We start from the raw sequence: 19719 nt of genomic DNA on the forward strand, positions 1-19719 counted from the left end.
AAATTTTTCAATGTTAATGTTTTTGAATGATAAAAAAATATAACTTTTAGAATAACAAAAGAATGATGGCCCGAATATTGGTGTTAGAATATCCTATCTTTTTTGGATTTAAAAGTTCCAAAAAGGAAATATATTACAACAGGTAATTTGGATCATCATTGGTCATTAAATTCCTCAAGGTACAGAGACCGTCTCATTCTTTAGCAAATTCAATCCTCCTCCTCGTGCCATCTTCTTGAAATACACAACGAAATGCGTAAAATATAACATTATATTTTAAATTTGTGATTAACTTTTAGATAAATAATAAGTAGGTGAATTATTTAGTTGCATTGAGGATATTTTGAAGCGAGGGGATTTATTTATAAGAATTTGACCAATAGTGATCGTCAATGATCCATTAGTAATTGTTATTTTTACTATTGCTATGATAAGGTATATATGAAATAAATTAGTATGAATAATTGGTCATATAGTTTGTAGTTTCTTAATCAATAATCTAGGAGTTGAATTTGGACTTCTTTAAGACTTTAAAAGCATAAGAAGAGGAAATAACACATGAGAACAAAGAAAATAACTACTTGACATACGAATCTTTTTAGTGATCCTTTGGTGAAACTTAATGGGTGATTCTTTAGTGTTACTTTCTTCCACAGTTATTACATATACATGTTTTTATTCTTTTGCTTGTCCTACTAATGTTTTCCTGCTTTTACACATGGCTTGTCAAGCTTCTAGCATAATTCTTTTGTATGTAGAGCCTTCTTGTAATATGTGCACCAGAGAAAATCTCAATTGACCATCACTGTTAGGTGTGGTTGCTTGTGCTCCACAGGAAAGGAGAGTTTTGAATTAGGTTTATGATTTGTCAACATTTGTCATTAGTGATGAACTTGTCAAGTGATTATTGGAAATCACAACTCTTTCTCTTCTTATGTTTGATTAATAGCAATGTCTTTATTTAGGATAGTTAAATCCTCTTTTCAAAGAATTAGTACCCTTATTACATCAAACTTAACATTTAATCCAACAAGAAAATCACTTTCAAGAAATCTTTTAAGGATGGTCGTCTCTTTATTGCATTCCATATGGATGCCTTGATGATGATTCATCCCTTAACAAAGGCCTTCTAGTAGATTAGAGTATTTGTAATTGATCTTCTTTCTTGCTTTGTGGCTGAGAACTTGGTTTTGAACTCATGAATTTGAGCCACATCACAGAATTTATAATACATTTGATTTATCATATCCCAATTATCCTTTACTGAATTAATGAACATACATGTGTCACGTATTTTATAAACCAAGAAGTTCCATAACCAGGACATCGCTATAGAGTCATGTTCATCCCAAGTTTTGAATATAGGATCGCTTTGCTGAGGTCTCATGCCAGGTGAACACTTAAGATAATTCTATCCATTCAAACGATATGTTGAATGGATATTTTGCAATTCTCCCATTGAATTTGGGTAGCTAGTGATGTAGAACGAAAATGCTTTAAGTCCGCTTCCCAAAATCTGAAAACAGTTTCAGATTTTGATCCAAAAATTCTGAGGACAGCAGTTTTCTGCTTCCTTACAGTCTAGACAGCAACTTGCAATGTTGGGGAACACCCTGGACAGCTTCTATAAAGCATTAGGAACTTTGGACCACCACGTATGGAGGCTGGGAGCCCTTGGGCAGCAGGTAGTGGCCTTCAAATGCTTAGGATGCAAGCCAATGGCAGAGAATTTCGGCCAGCAGGGAATACGGGAAGGAAATTTTGTCAAAGTAATACGTTGCAAATCTGGATAGATTTCAAAGGCAATTTAATAAGGGGATGGGGCCAGCGGTAGGGGGAGTTGGGCGGTGGAATTATTTCCTAAATCCTTTGTTTGATTTTAGGAAAGTAATTAGAGTTTATTCCTTAAGAAAATTTCGGCTGTTGAGGTGGGGAAATAAACTCTTTTCTTTTAAAAGGAAAGGAGACTTATTGTTAGGAAATATTTCCTAAACTAAGCGAACAGGATATGAGGCCGGCAGATTGCATGAAACAGGGAATTAAATGGATTTAAATTCATGTAATTAACCTCCATAGATTAAGGAATTAATTAGTAGAGTAAGGCAAGGGAAATTTCGGTTATGAAGGGGATTTTGAATTATTTTCTAAATCTAGGATTGATTTAGGAAATAATTTGAAATGGGATTTAATGAGGCTAATTAAACTTCAATTTGAATTTAAAATTCAAATTGATTTCAATTAAGCACTTTCCAAAAATAGATGAACCAAATTATGAAAAAATTTGAAATTTGAATTTGAATAATTTCAAATTCAAATTAATCCCTAAATTGACCCAACAAAATTAGGAAATCCCAAAGAGGGTGGGAGGAGTTCGGCCGGCGACTAATGAGGTGGAGCCGGCGGCATGGTGGAAAAGGAGACGATGGCTTGGAGATGGAGAAGATGAAGGTGGACGTAGGTAGAGGATGAAGATGAAAACTAGGAACAATAAAAAGGAACAAAAACAAATAAACAAAATATCAAAGATACAACTGCGAGCCCGGACACATCCTGCGGCTGACGGGTACTACGTTGCCCTTCTCCAAGGGACTTCACGCCACGAGCCCGGACCCATCCTGCGGCTGGTGGAAACTCCGACTCCCTCCCATAGGGATTTCGCTAACGTTCTTCCTAAAGAACCCAAGTGCAAAACGCAAATTTTTTTTATTAATAATTCATCATCCTAATACAAGAGAAGGGGTCTCTGTATATAGGCCTCAAAAGAGATTTAAAAGACACATTTGCCCCTTGTGCTTTTACATAAGATAAGAGGGTAAGAAAAGAAATTGCAAAACTAAAATACACTTAATAAACGAAAATAAAACAAAGTGATCTCGGTCGTCGATCTTCAGCTCCTCTGATTGGCATGGACGGTTGGATGTCTGCATCATTCTCCCGGGGTGGAAAAGGCTCGACTCCGTCGAGTTAGCGTCCCGGGTGAGCAACCATGCTCTGATACCAAACTGATGTAGAACGAAAACGCTTTAAGTCCGATTCCCAAAATCTGAAAATAGTTTCCGATTTTGATCCAAAAATTCTGAGGACAGCAGTTTTCTTCTTCCTTACAATCTAGACAGCAACTTGCAATGTTGGGGAACACCCTGGACAGCTTCTATAAAGCATTGGGAACTTTGGACCACCACATATGGAGGCTGGGAGCCCTTGGGCAGCAGGTAGTGGCCTTCAAATGCTTAGGATGCAAGCCAATGGAAGAGAATTTCGGCTGTGAGAATTTTGGCCAGGAGGGAATACGGGAAGGAAATTTTGCCAAAGTAATACGTTGCAAATCTGGATAGATTTCAAAGGCAATTTAATAAGGAGATGGGGCCAGCGGTAGGGGGAGTTGGGCGGTGGAATTATTTCCTAAATCCTTTGTTTGGTTTTAGGAAAGTAATTAGAGTTTATTCCTTAAGAAAATTTCGGCTGTTGAGGTGGGGAAATAAACTCTTTTCTTTTAAAAGGAAAGGGGACTTATTGTTAGAAAATATTTCCTAAACTAAGCCAACAGAATATGAGGCCGGCAGATTGCATGAAACAGGGAATTAAATGGATTTAAATTCATGTAATTAACCTCCATAGATTAAGGAATTAATTAGTAGAGTAAGGCAAGGGAAATTTCGGTTATGAAGGGGATTTTGAATTATTTTCTAAATCTAGGATTGATTTAGGAAATAATCTGAAATAGTATTTAATGAGGCTAATTAAACTTCAATTTGAATTTAAAATTCAAATTGATTTCAATTAAGCACTTTCCAAAAATAGATGAACCAAATTATGAAAGAATTTGAAATTTGAATTTGAATAATTTCAAATTCAAATTAATCCCTAAATTGACCCAACAAAATTAGGAAATCCCAAAGAGGGTGGGAGGAGTTCGGCCGGCGACTAATGAGGTGGAGCCGGCGGCATGGTGGAAAAGGAGACGACGGCTTGGAGATGGAGAAGATGAAAGTGGACGTAGGTAGAGGATGAACATGAAAACTAGAAACAATAAAAAGGAACAAAAACAAATAAACAAAATATCAAAGATACAACTGCGAGCCCGGACACATCCTGCGGCTGACGGGTACTACGTTGCCCTTCTTCAAGGGATTTCAAGCCACGAGCCTGGACTCATCCTGCAGCTGGTGGAAACTCCGACTCCCTCCCATAGGGATTTCGCTAACGTCTTCCTAAAGAACCCAAGTGCAAAACGCAAATTTTTTTATTAATAATCCATCATCCTAATACAAGAGAAGGGGCCTCTATATATAGGCCTCAAAAGAGATTTAAAAGACACATTTGCCCCTTGTGCTTTTACATAAGAGGGTAAGAAGGGAAATTGCAAAACTAAATTAAAATACACTTAATAAACGAAAATAAAACAAAGTGATCTCGGTCGTCGATCTTCAGCTCCTCTGATTGGCATGGACGGTTGGATGTCCGTATCAGCTAGTCTTGGTCCCAACAAACCTAAAACCAAGGGAACATGAGCATTTTTGTGATCAATGGGCAGGAAAAATGAGGCAGCATTTAGTTGCAAAGAGAAAGAGGGCTAGAAATAGGCTATGGCAGTGAAAGCTACAAATGAGAAAGTAGGTGGAAAGAAAAGAAACTTGTAGCAAGTTCTAGGCAATAAAACGATAAATGCTACTGCTTATAAAAATGTTAAGAGAAAACCTAAAGCTTTGATATCAAAAGTTCAAAACAAAATTGGAGAAAACTGATTGAGTTTCATTCCAACACTTCTCCAGTATTTATACAATACTCTAGGAACTTCTAATATGAAATATATAAAACAAAGGAATAAAATTTAGATAAACAATTAATTACAATAAAATAGTCCACTCGTATTGGTAAGATGACATCCACTAGCACATTAATAAATGAGGTGTCATTGGACTAAAGAAGGGAAAAGGAGTTGGAGTGCTTAATCGATGGCTAATGGAAATGGATGTTGAGCGTGATGTGAAGCAGAATAGTAGGGAGAGAAAGACTAGTGGAGTGCTAGCTGGATGCCAATCCATAGGATAGATTTTTGCAAGAAAAAAGTATGCAAGAATTGATTTACCGAATTGACATTTTCATAGACAAATTCACAGGCGAGTTTTAATAACCTCAGCCTGAGTATATAATAGATGTGTCAACTGTCAAGTATCTTCGATGACTTGCACTTATGAGTTTATTAGCAAGTTCATCATATATTTTGGCGATTTCAACTTTGTGTCAAGTTAATTTTTTTAATTGGAGGCTTGCTTGAACCCAGTTCATGGTAACAAGTGTGGCTTGATGAACATGGCCATTTGACATTGGATACCTGTTCCTTTTCCCATTTCATGTAGATGCAGAAGCATTTACTCTAACCATGGAAAAGCTGAAGGACTTTAGCGTATCAACTATCAACAAGTATTTACTTTGGGGCTGTCTGGTTCGGAGGGAACTGTGTGCAACTGAAAGGAATACTTGAATTCGTTTCCCTAGAAACTAGAATTTACGATAAACAACATGGTGAAACTTGTCTATGCCTTCTTTGCATCATTTGCTTTTCTATTATATATTGACTAATGCATTTCAAAGAAAAACAATTACAGGGAAAACAAGCGCATTGCATCCGCATAAGTAATTATACGTTATAGAAACTGCAAATAACCTCGAGGTGAAAATTCAGAAACTGTGAATTCATGCAACCAAACAGCCCCGCGATGGATATCATCAAGTGATGCAATAAGCACTAGAACAATTCTCTCAACAAAGATAATGCAGCCAAATTCAACTTACCGCCATCCCTGAAGCCTTCTCGCTGGCATCACCATTATATCGTATCATGGTGCTCGTATTTGTATAGAACTGGTGAACCAAATTTGGCGTTTGTTGAAGAAAAGGATAGTACTGCCCCAGAAAAAAAGACCCAACCTAAAAAAGGAGGCAGAAAATTAGTGGGGCGTAGTAAACTACAATCAGAAATTCGAAGACGCGGAGACAAAGTTGCCTTTCTGCCTTCCTGCCCCGGCCAATTCGATTACCTGAGCGGCACTGACCTGCCCTGGAAACGCAGACGCCATTGTCAACCTTCTAAACGAGCATGCAAGGATATGGATCCAAACTCCAAAGACCTGGCCCCGTGAGCTCTTCCCTCCTCCCGAATCCCTAGATCCGATGAACTGCCAGAGAAATCGGCGGTCCTCTATTAAGATCCACAGCAAAAGCCAAATCGATCCGTTCGTCCCTCAGATTACAAGGAGGAGAGAGAAGCTCAAGGAGACCTCGGATTCCTCTCAAAATCGCTCTTTCAATCCTACGAAGCTTTAATGGCCTCTGTTTCTCTCACTATCTCTTCTCTCTCTATCCTATTTCTCTTCCTCTCTCTTCCCTAATATCCGCTTCAACTTCTCCACAAGTGTTGCGATCTTTAATACAGCGCGATTTAAGCTTTGCCAGCGCAACGGCAACTGTAATGTACCATCCATAGGCATCCCGGGCGTCAGAGGTTGTGTTTTTGCTCGGTATTTGATCGGTATTGCTAGATATTGTTTAGTAATAATGAGAATATCATTCTGTGAAAATTAATACCGAGCAATATAGAACAATACCGAGTTTTCTCAAAAAATACTGAGTTTTTCTAGCTCGGTATTGCTCGATATTGCTCGGTATTACTTCACATAATGATATTTCTTGTTATTATTGGTATTGCTCGGTATTTCCCGTTTTGTGCCTGCGATCTTAGTGCCGGCAGAACGTAGCTCTACGTACGTTCACCACCGACCTATACTAATAAGCAAATAAAAAGCACAATATATTTTAAATTTCGTAAATTATTTAATTGGGTAAAAACTAAATTTAGTAATTTACTTTTTAGTTCACAATATTGCATGTTAAATACAAAGTAAAATATGAATGAGTTGATGAAGACCTCATCTCCATCCTTATCATCATTGAGAACATTATCTCCGATGAGGTTGAATATGTCAATCAAGCCAGCCCCATTCGATGCCTTGAGAAAGTCGTCTAACTATAAGGCTAAGCTCACTTGTCTCCATCAGAGTGGTCTTATTCCATATGAGCCTATGCCAAGCTTAACCTTAACTATTCATCGATAGCATCACAAACTTCTATTTTATGTTGTATATTTATGATTTTTAGGAGTATGCAATTTTTTATTGATATATCATCAAAAAATAATCTTAATCGGGCACAAATCTCAAGGCAAAAATCATGTTGAAAACTTCAAAAAATAAATTGGAGATCATCTAAACTCATATTTAAGCAAACTTATAGTCAAACTGAATGTCTCAGAAATACGAACCCAACGACACCAAATTCGACACAATTTGAGCTCAATTTGGTCCAATCAAAGACCCGAAGCACATTTGGAAGGTTCAATTAACAATTTGGATTACCAAACAGTTTTCAAATGTAGCGTGCTTATAATCAAATCGAGCGGCTCAACGAGACGAATCCAACAAGCCCAAGATCGTCGAATTCCGATATCATTAGAGCCTTCAAATTCCTGATAAACGGTCCACGATCAAGAAATTATAAATAGATCCCTTATTTCCATTGAAAGGGGACCCAAGCAAGAAGAGAAGACAAGAAGAGAAGGAAGAAGAGAATGAAGAAGCTCCTCCTTGATCACCATCGGACTTTCATCCGACAGCTAACCGACGCTGGAATTAAGCAAGGAGGCAGAAGGGAAGGAGAAGGAAGAGACTCATCCTCGACCACCGCCGGAGTTCCTCCTGAACTCCAAGTGACGTCGGAGTTCCGCCCAAACTCCAAGTGGTGTCGGAGTTCCGTCCAACCTTCAAGTGACACCGAAGTTCATCCTGAACTCCACGTGAAGCAGGAGTTTTACCTAACCTTCAAGTGACACAGGAGTTCTGCTTGATCACCCAACATCGCCAAAATTCTGATATCTATTTGTAATTGAATTTCAACTCGAGAGTTGTAATATGATCATCCTTAATTTCACGAATGAGTCAGCCATTTATAACTTAAGCAAACACTAGTGGAATATTATCAATTGGGCATGACCCTGTGGTTTTTCCCCTTATAGAGTTTTCAACATAAAAATACTGGTGTTTTTTTTTTTTTCATTGTGTTTATGTGATGGATATTCGTACAATGCTGAGACAAAAATTTTCTAACTCTATCTCCGTGTATATTCTAGCCCGCAACATGCGCGCCGTCTGTGGGAAATATTATCCCATAATTCTAAGTGTTGCTTCAATGGCCAATAGGTATAAAAATTGTATCTTGGGAGCCTCTCGCTCCAACAACCATCAATCCAGGAATCAATATATAAATCATAGACGCCAATCATCTGCATCTTTTTATCATGGGGGGCAAAACGCTACTGGAGAAGGAACCTCAAGACCTTCCCTAGAGGAGTGAATCTGAAAGACTGAAGAATCTCAGAATGAGATTATTCAACTCCTACGAGAGACCCGGTAATCGGTGCTAGCACCATAGGAGGATATTCTTCTCCCTTGAGATTCACCACTACCTAAAGGTGTTTTAACTCGAACATCTTCATACAAAGATCCCTCTTCCTCTGCCAAGGAGGCATCTGCGATCACATCAAGATAATGAACTTTCTGACATAGCAAGTTCTATCGATCCTTCACACACAGGTTGGCAACCTCACATTCCTTCAGACCTCCTTGAAGACTTAGCCTGACCGCACGTTGCTGAGCTCCCTCGCAACACTATATATCATGAACTACGAAGATTGGTCTAAGAACAGTTCCTCGTATGAGGTGTAAGGCAACCTCTTCACCAGTGGGAATTTCAGAAGTCATTACCCCTGACTGAAGCCTTTCTTCAACACCCAATTCTGACATGATTCAAACTACTGAATATCGATTCATGCGATGGGACATATGACCCAAACAAGCATATCGATGATTATAGAACCATCATGCATATCCAGCTAGCTTCAGACACACTCATCTGCCAGGTTTTTCTTATTACCCTCAAAGGACAAGCTCGAATGTGATTTTATTCACTTCCAACCAGAAATGATCCCTACTTTCATTAAATTGGCCAAAGTATTCGTAGAAAAATTCGATGCCAATTGAAGAATTGTTAAGGATTTGTCTCGCTTATTTGAAATCCGCCAAAATGAAGGAGACTGGTTGAAGAAGTGTTTTTAATAATTTTTCACCGAGGCTCTGCAAATTCTAGGAGTAGATCTTGAATTGCTGAGAGGATTCTTTCTTGGAGGCCTCCATCATGTCCCTTTTTATTTAGCACTCATGTGAGATACAGTTCATTTATATGCCAACCTGGTCTATCATGTGGAGGCACAAATCTCTACATATGAAGTCATAAATATTCACAAAAGTAATTTGAGTAAACAAATGGAAGGCGTAAAAGTGCACCTAGGATACATAATTCATTCTCACAACGAAAGAAATAATTGAAGAATAATCTGCCTTCTAGGCCTCTATTGCCATGTCGAGAATCTTGGCAAGAGAAGAAGTATACTCCACTCAACACATCTCGAGCAAATGTGTTGATGGCCATTCAAAATTAAGATAATATGAAATGGCCAAATCCTTTGAAGCCGAATGCAGGAAATTAGGATCAATACTTTCATTTTCATCATAGTCATGGCCACACTACCGAAGTTGTAAGTAGCTCAAGGATGAAATTGAAAGGCTTATCTGTCAAGGTTATTTTCGATGGTTTATTCAAGTTCCACTTACCCAAGAGAAAGCTCGTCCCACTAGGGGAAAAAATCAACAACATAGAGATAACTGTTGAATAATCGTATAATAGTTGGAGAGATTGAGACCATTGCAGGAGGCCTTTATTATCTAATAAATTCTTTTTGGTTGTAGATGAAAAGCCGACACCAAAGAAGGCTCATATAGATCATTCTATCACTTTTAAGTATTCTAATTTGGAGGGAGTAAAAATCTCTCATTAAGATATGCTTGTGATTAATATGGGGATATATAACCTATGTGACAATATCAAAATAATTCTTATGGACAATGGAAGCTCTGTGGATGTCTTGTTCTACTCTACTTTTCTCAATATGAGTCTCACAAGAGAAAAGCTTCATCCTACTGAAGGTCTAATGTATGAGTTTGACAATAGACCTGTTCGAGCAGAGGGGACAATCAGTCTCTCAGTTATAATTGGAGAATTTCTCTAGCATACTATACACTCCATCCAGTTCATTGTAGTAAAGTCAAAATTGGCTTATAATATCTTTGGAAGGCCACTCCAGTTGATCTTTAGGATTATCGCCTTCATCCCTCACCTTAAGATGAAGTTCCTTACCCTGGTAGGAGTCAATGTAGTATGCAAAGATCAATAAATATCACAAACCTGCTATCTTAGACAGGTTAAACCATGTCCAAAAGTTATCCTGAGCATCAAGGACTTTTATCTCTGAAGCGAGAATATCCCTTAGAGAGCTTCTCCTGTAGAAAACCTCACTACTATATCCATATCGGAACATCCTTCAAGGACCGGGCAGATTGGATCCCTTCTCTCAAATAAAGAGAAGAAAAAATACGTAGAATCTCTATGAATGAATCAAGATATTTTTGCATGGAGTCCAGCAGATATATCTGGAATCGACCTTGAAGTGGTCGTGCACTCCCTCAAAGTCAACCATATGTCCAAGCTAGTGATCTAGAAGAAACAAAATTTTTGTGCCAGATCATCAGCAAGCATTCGAACAGGAAGTGGATAAGTTTTTGGAAGCTAGATTTGTATGGGAAGTGCACTACCCCACTTGGTTGGAAAATAGCGTCATGGTATGGAAGGCATGTGGAGCTTGAAGAATGTGTGTAGACTATACAGATCTCAATAAATCTTATCCAAAAGATAGCTATCCGCTTCCTCATATTGACTAGTTGGTCGATACCACCTTTGGACATCAGATGTTGAGTTTTATGGATGTCTACTATGACTATAATTAAATAAAGATGGAATCGTATATATATGACTTGGAACAGTGCTTCCATCTGCTACGACGCTATAACATGCGACTCAACCCTAACAAATATACTTTTAGAGTCGCCTCTAGAAAGTTCTTAAGATTTATGGGGGAAGAATCGAGGGAAATCCTAAGAAAATCAAGGTACTAAGGGACATGGTGCCCCCAAAGAATATCAAGGAAGTTCATATACTAAATAGAAGGATTGAATTGTTATCTCATTTCCTGACCCATTCAGGAAATAAATATATGCCCTTCCTCAAGATACTTAGAGGTTCTCGTAGCTTTGGATTCCAATATATTGATGAATACCAAGAAGCCTTCAAACAACTACAAAATTATTTGGTATCTCTGCCACTATTTTCTAAACCAACACCGGGAAAAGTTATATTTATATATGGTTTTTTTTGCCCAAACTATTAGTTCGATCTTAGTATGAGAAGAAAATGTTTGTATAACATCCCATTCATTATGTTAGTAAGATATTATCTGAAATAAAGGGATGTTATTCCTTAGTGGATTAAACAGCTTTAACGTTAGTTTATTCTTCCAGGAAACTATGCCCTTACTTTCAAGCCCACATAATTGGAGTTTACACAAATCTTCCGTTGAGAAGTATCCTACAAAAGCCAGAAGCCTCTAGTAGGCTCATCAAGTGGTCTATAAAATTAGGAGAGTTTGACATCCACTACTTGCCTCGACCTGATATCAAATCTCAGACACTTGTAGATTTTGTGGTTGAATGCACCATCCTTGTATCCAATGACCACCCAAGTTCTCCTTCTCCTTCGTACTGGACTTTGTATGTTGATGGAGCTTCTGGAAGTTCTGGCATTGGAGCAGGTTTTGTTGATCTCTCCACTACAAGTTACTCTTAAGTACAGGCTCCGACTTAAATTCATTGCCACAAATAACACAATAGAGTATGAGGCCCTTATTGTTAGACTGAGGTTGGCAATTAACTGTGAGGTATAGAACTTGGTGGTTCATATTGATTCATAATTGGTCGTCTCTTAGGTGGAGGGGGAGTTTGACATCCACAATCCACAACTAGCCTAGTACTACAATATCATCCAGTTCTCCGAGAGAAAAATATATAAACTAATACTCTTTTTAAACTTGCTACATCAACGACAGGAGATGTTTATAAGAGAAAGTGTATCGAGGAGATCTACTTTCCAAGTATCTAAGATTTGTGGGTTATACAATCAATTGATGAACCACGCAACAAATTTTACTATTGTTGGTGGCGAGTTGTACAAACACGCTTTCATTGGACCATACCTCAAATGTTTCCAACCTTTAGAAGCTGATTACGCACTTTGAGAAGTCCATTCAGGAGTATATGAAGAACATCTAGGAGGAAAAGCATTAGTCTATAAGATCATGAGATAGAGATCTATTGGCCTATAATAAAATAGGACGCACTTGAGTTTACTTAAAAGTCTAAAAACTACTAATTGCATTCGAATCACACCCATACACCCGCTCTAGAGCTTGCATCACTTCAGAGCCCTTGGCCTTTCGCCTAGTAGGGAATTGATATAATGGGACCCTTCTCTATAGCCACTAGACAATAAAAATTAATCATCATGGCTATAAGATTACTTCACCAAGTGGGTGGAGGCAGAACCTCTAGTGAAGATTATAGAAGCAAATGTCAAACAGTTCCTGTGGGTATGTCGTTTTGGCATTTTTGCAAGGGTCATCACTGATAACAGGATATAGTTTACTATGAAGATCTTTACATCTTTTTTTAAGGATTTTCATATTCAGCTAGTCCATACAGTTGTCGCTCATCCTCAGGTGAATGAGCAAACAGATGTTACAAATCGAATAATTCTAAAAGGATTAAAGAAACGCCTAAAAAAGGTTGGGGGCAATAGGATGAATAACTCCAAAATATCCTCTGGGCTTATTGAACCACTACTAGAACTCATACAGGTGAAAACTCATATAATCTTTGGTTTGGTATGGAAGCAGACATACCGAGGCAAAAATCATGTTAGAAACTTCAAAAATTAAATTAGAGACCATATAAACTCTAATTTTAGCAAACTTAAAGTCGAACTGAATGTCTCAGAAATACAAACCCAACGACACCAAATTCGACCAAATCCGAGCTCAAATTGGTCCAAATCAATGACCCGAAGCACATTTGGAAGGTTCAATCCATAATTTAGACACCAAACAATTTCCAAATGTGACATGCTTATAATCGAATCGAGCGGCTCGACGAGACAAATCCAACGAGCCCAAGATTGTTAAATTTTGATATCATTACAGCCTTCAAATGCTTGATAAATGATCCATGATCAAGAGATTCAACATCGGCCATCCATTCAAACCACTCCCAATTCACCCCTAATCTTCCTCCAATTTATTGGCCATGCAACTCTCAGAAAACTATAAATAGACCCCTCATTTCTCTCAAAAGGGGACCTAAGCAAGAAGAGAAAAAGAGAAGAGAAGGAAGAGAAGGAAGAAGCTCCTCCTCGACCACCGCCAAACTTTCTTCTAACAGCCGACTGACACCATAATTAAGCAAGGAGACAGAAGGGAAGGAAGAAGAGAAGGAAGAAGAGAAGGAAGACACATCTCCTTGACCACCGCCGAAGTTCCTCCCAAACTTCAAGTGACGCTGGAGTTCCGCCCAAACTCCAAGTGGCGCCAGAGTTCCATCCAACCTTCAAGTGACGTTGGAGTTCCTCTTGAACTCCAAGTGGCGTCGGAGTTTCGCCCGGCCTTCAAGTGACGCAAGAGTTCTGCCTGATCACCTAATGTTGCTAGAATTCCGATATCTATTTGTAACTAAATTTCAACTCGAGAGTTGTATACTGATTGTCCTCAATTTTAGGGACAAGTAAGTCATTTGTAACTTAAGTAAACACTAGGGGAATCTTATCAAGTGGATGTAGCCCTGTGGTTTTTCCCTTTAACAGGGGTTTCCACATAAAAATATTGGTGTTTGTTTTTCATTCTATTTGTGTGTTAGATATCCATGCAACGCTGAGACAAAATTTTTTTAACTCTATCGCCGCGTATATTCTGGCCCGCAATAATTATTATGGATGGTTTTCATGTAAACAAGTAAAGCATTAAAATTTGTATTTGATTTTTATAATAAGAATTTTATATTTTTGTAAGGGTAATGAAAAATCCAACAAATGAACCTTAGTACCTAAACAATATCCATCATAGGGTGATTTTTTTTGTCTAAGATGTCCTTGCACATAATAATATGTACACCTAATCCTAAAGTGAAATAACATATAATATTACATTGGGGAAAGAGATAGGTATATTTTTTTGGATTTCAAGGGGAGTTCTAAACTAGGATGTATATTCAAATATAGCTCGATCAAGCTCATGTTTCCCTTAGCCGATGAAGGTTAAAGTTGCCTTATCGAAGGTTAAGGTTCATTGACCAAGTATCGATGTCACTCGTCAAAGGCTAATTTCCACTCATCACTTGGTGGATCTTCTCATCAGTCATCACTCAAAGGACCTACTCGCCACTCACCACTCGTCGCTCATCACTTATTACTTGGTAGGCTTACTCAACCAATAATTATTAGCATGTTAATAGCTCATATATATTTTGATATCTAAGGTCTAAAAGAATAAGATCAAAGCTAACCACCTATAACCTAAAATATTAAGATGTGATGAGACCTAGGCTAATTACCTATTGTCAAAAGGATTATATATGGAACATAGGCTAATCAAATAGTATGCTTAAACATAGCCAAACACCAAAGAACCTAAAAAAAATAAGATATTTTAGGGCATAGGCTACAACTATAATTAGTGGAATGCCATGACAGTCTATTAGATTATATAATATAATTTAACATAGAAGTTTGCCTATGAATTTTAACATTTGTCTAAGGTAAGACCACTCATCCTCTAAAATTTAATTAAAAAGGATTAAAATTAAGAACCACCTTAGATTCATCCATGGATACAATAAGTAATGGGGTATACTAAGAATCACCAAAGATTGACTTAGAGTGGGCAAATCACTTATGGTTTAGTTAAGATGATAGAAGACTCCTATGATTTACCTAGGATGACTAAAATTATTAGTTTAGTATCAAGCTATAGAGTAGACTATGGTTAAATTGATATAGCATAATTCATGGGGCCTAACTAAAATCAATAAGTTTAACTAAGGTCAATACAATTGAAGATGAACTAGAGGCAGCTGGTCTAAAACTAAGCTAGTCAACTTAACTTAAGATTTACTTATGTTTATAAAAGTTAGTAAGAGTTTACCTAAGAAGAGAGGGGATCAGTTAGGGCTAACTTAAGGTGGACAAAACAAGCTATGACCTGAGGCTAAAAAAAACATTTAAATCTCACCTAAATAGCTAGTGTTACCTAAGCATTACCTAGCTAGGATACACCGAACCTCCTAGGGTTTATCTAGGGTGGCCTAATGTAAGGTAATGTCATCTAAAGTGCTTAATTCAAATAAGATTAGCAAAACTAACTTAGGATTAGCAATGGTTAAGCCTAATGTACATTAAAGTCCAATTAAGTCAATTAGGTCTTAACTAATTTCATGAAATTAATCATACAAATTCATTACAACCTAAAGACCAACTTTAAGGATTCTTATAATTTTGGATTTTTAAAATGTTAATTATAATTTTTTTTTTTCCCCCCCCCCAAATGTTAATTATAATTATTTAAATTACGATAAAAATTAAAATAAAAGTAAAATACCTTCTAGAATATTTTTACTAATTTTTTTTTTCAAGAAATTATGCAATTTATTTCACTATTTTAGGATTTTCATAAAGGGGATAATGCAATTTTAAAAATCTAATCAATTTACTTAAAATAAATTTCGTAGATACATATTTAGCATCTAGTAACTATGATATGCTTTAAATATTGCACATCTCAATTGGGTACATAATAAAGGGGCATGGCCTGCTGGTCACCCAGGCTAATAAAGTTCATTTGATCTCATCTCATGCATATTTGATTAAAAGGGCATTTAGCACTTTAGGCATATGGCTTAATGAATGCAATTATGCAACTACCATAAATCTTATTTCATAGAATTAAATGATTGGTGAGTCATTTGCTACCTCTTGGTTATAGTTATAGTCATTTGTGAAGGAGACAATTAATTGTCAGTGATACAAGGATAGAAGTAGTATTTCATGACTAGATCTCCATCACGAGATTGAGATGAACCTATATATATATATAGTTTGATCCATGTAATGGTGTGCCACTTCATAAAGGATGAATTTGTAAAGCAAAATATATGACCAAGGTCTTTACCATGAAGAATAAGAGATAAAAATGTAGATGGAGCTTCACTCCACAGATTATAAGTCAACATAGTAGATCTAAAAGACATAGAAACTATGTTAGATTTGAAGAGATTAAATTAAGGGTACATATGGGTTTCAATCCACCTAGAAGTAAAAAAATGATTGACAAATATTAAGATGCCAATAAGGCTTCACTCCACCTAGACTATAAAGTTAAGGGTACTGATTTATGTGTGTCTAGAACGAAGCTAGACTAGGTCAATAAATAACTTTCTGGAATTCACTCCACTTAAGTTATGAGTCAAATTATATATCTAAATGCATATATGATTTAACTATGCTAAATCTAAAGAAGACCAATCTAATGATGCCTATGAGGCTTCACTCCACCTAGACTATAAGTAAAAAATAATAGAAGGGTCAAGTGCAAAATAACCTTTAATCATTGGTTTGCCAAACATAAGTGAAATGATATGCTGGAAAGCTGAACCACTAAGCAGATATATTAGAACCAGATCATATAATTGACACCAATGGCATTTATAAGCTATATCAAGGTAACCTTGAGTCATTGCAACCAAATGATATTAAAGTCATTTAATGATTAGTTTTATATTAGGGTAAATTTGGCGAGGTTCAAATAATCTAGTAATTACCTCATTCATAATTTTGTGCATTTTATTTTCTAATGGAGCATAATAGCATCTGATCAATTAAACACTAATATAAAGTATCATTAATGTATGTACATGATAAAGATATTTTCTTAATTTAGTATGCCAAAGATATATTTATAGAGAGTTTACAAGAACAACGACATCATCAATCATCAAACCTTTATCCCACTGTGTGGTTGGTTGCATGAATTTTTTTTTTCATTTTGTCATGTTAAGAGTCAAATTCTCATTTAAATCTAATAAAAAAGTTCATTTCTAATACTTTTTAACCAAGTATTTTTAGGTCTATCTCTATCTTTCTTAACATATACAAATTCTAATATATCTACTCTCCTAACCAGGTCATCAGAAGTTAGATGTTTTATATGAACAAATAATCTAAGATGACTCTCTCTAATCTTATATACCTTTGGAGCTACTCCAACCTTTTTAAGCATATACTCATTGTTACAAATTCAGTTTCATGGATTATGTTTTGATGATTAGTAAACACTCTTGCTTCTTTTTGACTACCTTTTTACTACTGTCATTTTCAAGATTCAAAGATCGGACGGAAATTGAAACCAGCTCAAGACTGGGTAGATTAGGGTTGAGTCAGTCTGTAATTTTTTTTTCACTTTATTGAGTCAATTGTAAATATTTGAAGTGACTGATGTTAAGTAACCCTACACATACACATTTGAGAAATTTAGAATTTCTGTTTTTACTCACATCGTTCCGGATGATATTTATATCGGCATGGACGATCGAGTTCAAAATAGAAACTCTAATAAGGATTTCTTAATTAAGGTAGCCGTCATTAGCCGATCGGCCCGGACGATACTTGTATCGGCCAGGATGATAGGCTCAAAATAGAAAGAAATAGCCTCCATAATTAATTTAGGTATTCTGTATTTTTGAAAATCGGCCAGGACTATCTTGGATTGGCCTGGACGGTATTGCACAATTATGCCTAAATTGATCCGGCAATCAAGGAAGTAATTAAGGATGATTAATGCGATCACATCATCCTGGATGATCGCAAGATCGGCCGGATGAGCTATTCAAAAACTCTTAGTTGCTCCTGGACGAAAAATATCAGCCAGACCAAATTCCGGGCAGTGTTTTGGCCGATCAGGATCAGCCAACTCAAATTTCGGGCGATGCTCTGGACGATTTTCCTCTGATTTGAACTAGTCGTCCTGGACGATCGTGAGATTGGCCGGGACAATCAAGCCAATTTTCAATCGTCCAGTTCATTTTCAGAGAATTATTCTGGCCGATCATCTGTGATTTGAATTGATCGTACAAGCCGATATTATTATCGTCCTGGACGATAAAGTCGGCAACTTACAATTATTGAGATCCTTTGAAGCTCTTCTATTTAAGAGCTTTTGTTCAACATTTTTGAACATCCTTGGCTGCTGTCTTGACCTGAGAAAACCTAAAGGAGAGAGAGAGAGAGAGGGAGGGAGAGAGAGAGGATCTTGTGAGGGCAAGATTGTGAGGGAGTTCACAAGGGTTGCTCCAAGCATTGTTCCACTTCTTATTCCACTAGAGTCTCTTATCCTTGGAAGGGTTGGGAGAGGTAAGCTTCAGCGATTGATCGAGGTTCTCTGCCTTCTTCAAGAGGAAGCAAAAAGGAGTGGGGTTCTCTGCCTTGTCGGGGGTGGCAAAAAGGAGATTTTTGTAAAGGCTTCTTCGCCTAGCTGTGGGGGCTAAAGGAGAGTCACGTTGGTAGTGCAATACTCGGAGGGCGCCTCCGGGGAGTGGACGTAGGTCAAGTTGACCGAACCACTATAAACCCTTGTGTTCTTTTTACTGCTTCCGCACTTTAATTTTATGCACTTATTTTTCTATGGTGACTTTGATTTATAATATTTGTTCTTTTGTTTAAAAAAATTTTAAATACCAATTCACCCCCCTCTTGGTTAGTCTCGGGCGTTCTTAAGGGCCTAACATTCCTAACGAACTTTCAAGTGGTATTAGAGCGGGATTCATAAAAACTGAGATTGAAAAGTTTTTGAATTTTGATCCATGGCTAACTTTGGGAATCGTAATACAAATGAAGGATATTCTATTACACGACCTCCATTATTTGACAACCTTCCTTTTGATTTTTGGAAAACTCGCATGTCTATTTTTTTACAATCAACTAATTATCACATATGGATGCTTATTAAAGAAGGATATTCTGTACCTTCTCGTGAAATTAATGGAATTAAAACTAAAGTAGCTTTTACTGAATGGACTTTTGATGAAAGAAATTTAGCTCAATTAAATGCGAAGTGTTTGAATTGCCTTTTCTATGCTTTAAAGTCTGAGGATTACATGCGTGTTTCTACTTGCTCTACTGGAAAAAAGATTTGGGACAGGTTGTGCATTACTTATGAAGGAACCAATGAAGTGAAACAATCTTGTTTGAATATTCTCTTGCATTATTACGAACTCTTTCGTATGAAATCTTCTGAATCGATTTCTGAAATGTATACAAGGTTTACTCAAATTGTAACTTCTTTGCATGTCTTAGGAAGAGAACTTTCAAATTATGAAAAAATAAATAAGATTTTAATATGCTTGCCTTCGTCTTTTGATGCTAAAATCACTGCAATCACTGAATCTAAGAATTTAAACACATATTCGATTGATAACTTACTTGGATTACTCATTGCTTACGAGCAAGGGGTGAATCAAAGAAATCTTGATACAGGTGAGAAAAGAAAGGAGAAAACAGTGGCACTGAAGGCCAACAAATCGAATTCTAACTCTTCTGGGTCTGAAAGCGATGACTTTGCCT

General features: G+C 36.9%; 1 protein-coding gene across 2 annotated transcripts in view; it reads right to left on the reverse strand.

Moving 5' to 3' along the window:
• Positions 1-6434, reverse strand: part of LOC110112742 (putative G3BP-like protein) — a 40260-nt gene extending 33826 nt beyond the window's left edge. The window contains exons 1-2 of one of the 2 annotated variants that reach the window (XM_020845057.2): positions 6057-6434; positions 5797-5931 (exon numbers count right to left, since the gene is read on the reverse strand). In XM_020845057.2, the coding sequence (XP_020700716.1) occupies positions 5797-5931; positions 6057-6080 (159 nt within the window). In that variant the 5' untranslated portion in view covers positions 6081-6434. Of the gene's footprint in view, positions 1-5796; positions 5932-6041 lie in introns of both variants that reach the window. The other variant, XM_020845056.2, reaches the window with a different exon arrangement.
• Between the last annotated feature and the right edge of the window lie 13285 nt (positions 6435-19719).

The sequence above is a fragment of the Dendrobium catenatum genome, unplaced genomic scaffold (genome assembly GCF_001605985.2).
Source record: "Dendrobium catenatum unplaced genomic scaffold, ASM160598v2 fragScaff_scaffold_35, whole genome shotgun sequence".
In the NCBI taxonomy this organism is placed as follows: Eukaryota; Viridiplantae; Streptophyta; class Magnoliopsida; order Asparagales; family Orchidaceae; genus Dendrobium; species Dendrobium catenatum.